This window comes from Rhinolophus hipposideros (assembly GCF_964194185.1).
Source record: "Rhinolophus hipposideros genome assembly, chromosome: 26".
Lineage (NCBI taxonomy): Eukaryota > Metazoa > Chordata > Mammalia > Chiroptera > Rhinolophidae > Rhinolophus > Rhinolophus hipposideros.
In genome coordinates this window covers 22467661-22473660 of record NC_138072.1, presented here as the reverse complement: position 1 = coordinate 22473660, position 6000 = coordinate 22467661, and the positions used below count along the sequence as shown (strand labels likewise).

Here is a 6000-nt window from a genome sequence, read left to right as displayed (position 1 = left end):
GCTCCGGGTGGGAAACCCCAGCAGGATTCCTCACTGTTTTCCTAAAAGACATGAACCCCGAGCATGGCCGCTGCACAATGTGTTCACACGTATGCACAGTGCTCAAAGCCTGTTCTCCATCCAGATAGCTGTGGATCGTAAGCACTTCCTATTTCATAATGTCAGATACACTCTTAAATGTCCCACCAATCACATGATACCTGAAGGAGTAAAAGGTTGATCAAAGTGCCAGAAAAGAAAAAAATAACCATAGGATTCTTGACAGCTAGCCACAAAATCTAACTTTTTATTGAAGAATAACACACGTACAGAAAAGTGCACAAATCCAAAGAGTACAACTCGAAGAATTTTCACAAACTAGACACACCCAGTGTATCCAGATCCAGAAACACACGGAGAAACAAAACATCCCAGAGGCTCGCCTTGCGCCCCTCCTGGTCACCATCCCGTCCAAAGAGACCGACACCCCTACTTACAACAGCAGAGACGAGCATTGCCGGGGTTGCACTTGATAGAAATGGAATCGTACGGCACGTGCTGGCCTTATCTCGTGAGGCCCACACATGCACAGTGTGTAGGCTGGTCACTCACTTTCATTGCTGTGCAGGTTCCACTGTGTGAATATATCATTATTTGTTTACCCTTTCAACGTGGCATTTGGGTGATTTCCAGTGTGGGCTTATTAGGAATAGTGCTTCTATGAACATAGTACATTTCCTTTGGTGAATATACATACACATTTCTGTTGGGTGTACACCTTGGAGTGGAGTTGTGAGGTCATATGAAACATACATCCAACCCAGGCTATTTCATGGAAGAATAAGGAATTTATTGGATGGCACTTGGGGATTCAAAGAATTGACAGAAAGCTAGAAAGGAGATCCAGGAAGATGGGTGGGAGCCGAGACAGCTCAGTGGGGCCCAGGAATGGAGCAGGGATGATGGGCTCAGGACTCTGCCACCTCTGGACATTGTTACCGGGGACACACCATCCCTGCAGCCTCCAGTCCCAGGTATCTCCCCTGCTGGGTCACTGCCACCCCTGGGCCACTGCAGCTCCTGTGACATAAATCCCAGCATCCCTTCATTTCTTCACATCCCAAGCAGGGAGTCCAAGGAGTTCACCCCGGTCACTGGCCACTCCCTGGCTGGTCAGTGCTGGTAAGGGGTCTGTCTGAGAGACAGGGAAGACCTCTCCACTTCTACAGTGGGAGGGGCACTGCACCCCCTAAGTTTATATGCAAGGGGTGGTCCCCCACTACAGGAATGGGGCTCAGATGCTGCACACCAAACTGGAAACACAGAATGGCAGCCGCCCACTACAGGGCACTCCATACCACTCACCTCCCAACAATGGCCAGAAGGGTGGGCTCATTCACACGTTTGTGTAGCTCATGCCCCACTTGAACTTGCTTTTAAGAAGACAGCATTGAATTCAGGGACACGTTAGAAGCCACACAAAATGCCATAGGTTTGGAAGGAAAAGTACTAAAAGACCAAAAGGATCTCAGGGAGGAACGTATGGAAGAAAGGAAGAAAAGGAAGGCAGAATATGGAGAGAGAAAAAGGAAAGGCGAGGGGGAGAAAGTCTGGTGAAAAGACTGGAAGCACATTTTCTTCCTTGATCTGATTTAGCCAGTTTCCGTGCTGTCCCACTTTCTCAGCTTCTCTGATGGACGGTGCTTTGTTTCATCAGGTTAATGATGTTGACACGGATCACAGAATAAAGAGAACCCGGTCATAAACCAAAATAGAGAAGGACCTGGAGCCTTATTATCAAACAGCGTCAGTTCTGCTGTAGGTTGAGCACACAGCCTCCTTACAACACTGGTATTTTCGGTGAGCTCTAATGAAGCTAAGAACGGGTTTCAACAAAAGAAGCAAAGAATAAAAATGTACTAAAACCATTTACAAGGGTAGCAAGTCATTAACTGATCTGAAAAGTATATTTGCCTTTTGGGTAGGCCATTTTACGTTAGCCCTCCAACTGAACCACGGCACTTTCATGTCGTGTGTTATTCCCTATATTATAGCGTGGTATTTAATACACATATTTGTTTTAAATGATAATCAGGGCTTTCATCCATGCACCGCCTCTCTATGTCTTCCTCGACAGAGAGGCAGGAGGAGTAATGACCACTGTCTCCACTTTGCAGGTGAGAACATTTCAGGCACACCACAGCGGCCTCGCTCGCACGGCAAGCCCCACTCAGGACCAGGGACAGAGGCAATTTCCAACCAACGTAATAGAACGTAGACAAAGTGCTCGCTGCCCCCGTGGGTTCGTCTTTTCTTTCATCACGGTGGTGTAAGTTCGTCTGAGGCGGGGCCTGCCAGTTTGTCTCAGAAAAACCAAGACCTGTCGAGCCTTCCACTGGGGCATCCAAGTGTCACCTTCCATAAACTATCGGAATACGGCCCGACATGCCTCCTCCTGGCAAACATGGGAAGAGACAGGTGCTGCTCAGAGGACCGCACCCAGTCTTCACAGAACGGGGTTCAGGTTATTTGCGGGTCTACCTGCAGACAGGTACGCTTGGAAGGCAGCGTAGCCCTGGGGTTCAGGGCGGCTCTGGGGCCAGGTTGCCTGAACTCAAGTCCTAGCTTTCCTGCTCACTATCTATAACCTTGGAGAAATACCTCATCTTTCTGTGCTCCGGTGTCCCTCTCTTTAAAACAAACCTATGCTCATGCCATGTAATTATTGCTGGAGGATGAAAGAAGTGAATATTTGTCATTGCCCAGATCAGTGGATGGCACAAGTGAGCTGCCGCCCCTTTGACTCACTCCTCAGGGGCAGGGGCCACCCTGGTGAAGCCCCACAGGCCCAGTGCTGTGTCCAGGTGGTCCTCATTAACACAGCCCATGTCACAATTACCAAGGAGGAGTCACAATAGGAGGGAGCAGGAAGAGGTGGCATTTGGAGAGGGGAGATGGCCAGCCAGCTGGAGTACGCGAACAGCTAGCAGTCACCGTGTACATTTACGGATAAGCCTGCTACAGTATCCACCCAGCACCTACATCTGTAGGAGGACCATCTCCAACATGATCAGTGACAATCAGAGGGAACCAGGGGCCTGGGCCCTCGGCAGGGGCTTCACCACACGGCCCCAGGAAGACACATTAAGAAAACGCTCCAATGCTTTAGGTTATTTCCTTTTAGCAGGATGATGGAAAAGCAGGACATAGAGACCTTCTAGAACTGCTTTCTCCAGGGAGAGAGGTGCAAATTTTACCCATAGATTTCAATTGGTCAAAATGCTCTCATGTGATGCTGAATTGTTGGGAATGGGGATTGTTGGATGCAGTTTTTCAATAAATTATCTGCTGAATGTATTAACTTGATGTACTTAAACTTGGGAATTGATGTTTAAAAATTGAAGCCCTTGAATCCATACTTATTTTTACTTGGCACATTTGTTATTTGGCTACAAAAATGTCTGTTTTCTTTGCCAATTATGAAAATAACACAGAAATGGAAAGAAAAAGTGTAATCAATGCAATGAAGGAAACCAAAGGACAAAGAGACCCTCCCTGCAACTGTGGCTGGGCAGGGACAGGAGGGGCGTCCCTAAAGCTACCGGCATGCGGGTCCCCACCACGTGGCACTGACAGAACAGGAGGCGCTTCTCCACCCACGGAGTCAGAGGATGGTACAAAAGAACTTCTTCTCTCGGAAGGGGTTTTCGGACGCAGGCACGGGGACGATGAGAGGGTCGTCCCGGACGTGGGCCTCACAGTAGGCCAGGAGGTCGGCGGCTGCCTGGGACACCTGTGGGGACACAGCACAGGCACGGGGTTAGGGGCCAGTTCTGATTGTCCACGTGGAGAGTGGATAAGCCCGAGGCCAGGCTGTGCTGTGTGCCTGGCCAATGGCAAGGCCATTCCCAGCTCCGGGACAGGCTTTATGCAGACCAGCAGAGATGGGTTCTGACACGTGGCTCTGAGGACAGAGATGCCACCCAGACAGCAGATCACTGTCTGGAGGAACAAGAGGCAGCAGGAGGGTCCAGACATCTTCGTCCTCCTCTCAGGTGAGTGACAAGTGGTGGCCCCAGGCCAGCAGCCTCACAAGTACTCTGCTAAACCATTTCTAGACAAAGAAAGCAGAGTGCTGGCCCTGGCCAAGCCAGTGTGATTGTATTTATTATTAGTAGTAGTAGTAGTATTTATTAATTGTCTTATTGCAATCTACTCTCATGACCAACATAGAGACACTTTATCCTCCTCATTACAACATATATCATAAGCACTATGACACATAAGCTGCATGTTATAACCACACAGGATTTAGCTCGGAATGGCCACCCGCCTGACCAGATAGCTCTTTCCCTCCATCTTCCTTCCAGGCTTACCTGAAGCCTGCAGACATATGGCCCTTGTGCACGGAACTACCCCCCTAGCTGAAGTCCAGGAGCTCCAGAGAAAGAGCTGGTGGGGCAGGGCAAGGTGCCGAGAGGAAGACGAACTTCCAACTCGCTGCCCTCTGTGTCACGTACCTGGCAAGTGAATGGCCTGTGCGTGACCTCAGCCTGCCAAAGAGGCCTCCCGCCTGCAAGCGCTTATCAGAGGTGGCAGGCAGGGAAAAATATATCACAGTCAAATGAAAACCTTTTGGTGTATTCAATGCCTAAATCTTTTCCAGAATGACAAAAGCACTCCACAAATGAAACAACGTAACACCTTCCATATGCGAACGTACAAGCCACACAGTTCCCTCTAGGTTTTTTAAATTGGCTCATCTTCCAAAATTACAAATTCTTCTTCTGATTTCCAGCCTAGACTCACCTGCTTTAGCAGTGGTTGGAATCCTGTGAATAATTCCAGTAGAGATATGTCACAAATTTTCCCTCCAATGAAATAACTGAAAGTTGCACTGACCAGTCAGCCTAAATCCTGACAAAGTCTACATATGTGGGAAGTGTGGGATGGAGCTTTAGGCTGCCAGTCCCACCTCTGCCCCTAAGCTAGCTGTGTGACCCTGGGTAAGTAACTCAACCTCTCTGAGTTTCAGTTTCTTCTTGTAAAATCCGGAGATTTAGATATCTCTAGGGTCCTTTTAACTCGAAACAATCTATAATCCAGTATTTTAGATCCTACATAAATGTATGTTGGATGGGATGGGAGTGTTTGAAGTGTGGTGGTTTACAGGTCACCCATACAAGAATCTCCCAGGGGCAGACCAGGCCCGCAGGGACCTGTGAAGCCATCGCAAGGGACTAGAGCCCAGGAGCAGGGACGCTGACTCTGAGACGCACGAAGCTGCGATGTGCAGAGGAGAGCGCTGTGATCATGGCGAGGGTTGCAGAGCACGAGCTGGAGCCTGGGAGGCCGAGCCCTGCTCGCAGCGCGCTTGCTGCCACTGTCTGCACCAAAGCCAAGTGCTCTCCCCTGACTGCCTCAGTCACGACCTCCTCTCCACGCCAGGCTTCTCGCCGTGTCCGGAGACCCATGGGGTCTCCTCCACAGCCACCACATTAGGACTACCCACTGCATTCATTTAGCCGCCCCTCTGGCAACCCCTGGAAACCAGTTGCTGCTGCCCAGGCCAGCAGACACAAAAGGGGGGGAGTGTGGGAACCACCACCTTCTACCTCTAACTCTAAGAGCCACCTGTCCTCATAGGCCTACTGGGTCTCCGTTCCGGACTTCACTGAGCTTTTCCAGATGGTTCATTAAGGAATGTCTTATCTGACCATCATCCCCTCTACAGTTTGCTAGTTTCCATTGTTCCCATCTATTTCACTGTTTTGGACATACTGCCATGTGTTCTGAATTCTCTATAAACATCATTATCTTACCCAGGAAGTACTTACTGAGTTTTAGATTAATACACATTTTAGCCAATTAAGAGGATATACAGGAAAGAATAAGGCAAGATTTCTGCCCTCCAGAAGATCTAAATGAGAAGACTCAAAAGTTAGAAAGTTACTATAATAATTGGCATTATTATATAAAGAACAGTTGCACAGTGCCATGGGTCCATGACAGGGCAAGGAG

General features: G+C 49.0%; 1 protein-coding gene across 3 annotated transcripts in view; it reads right to left on the bottom strand.

The window, feature by feature from the left end:
- Positions 1-266: 266 nt before the first annotated feature.
- GNG4 (G protein subunit gamma 4) overlaps positions 267-6000 on the bottom strand; it is a 43753-nt gene continuing 38019 nt past the window's right edge. For all 3 annotated transcript variants that reach the window (XM_081039455.1, XM_081039453.1, XM_081039454.1), the window contains exon 4: positions 267-3772. In XM_081039455.1, coding sequence (XP_080895581.1) covers positions 3644-3772 — 129 coding nt within the window. In that variant the 3' untranslated portion in view covers positions 267-3643. The remainder of the gene's footprint in view (positions 3773-6000) is intronic.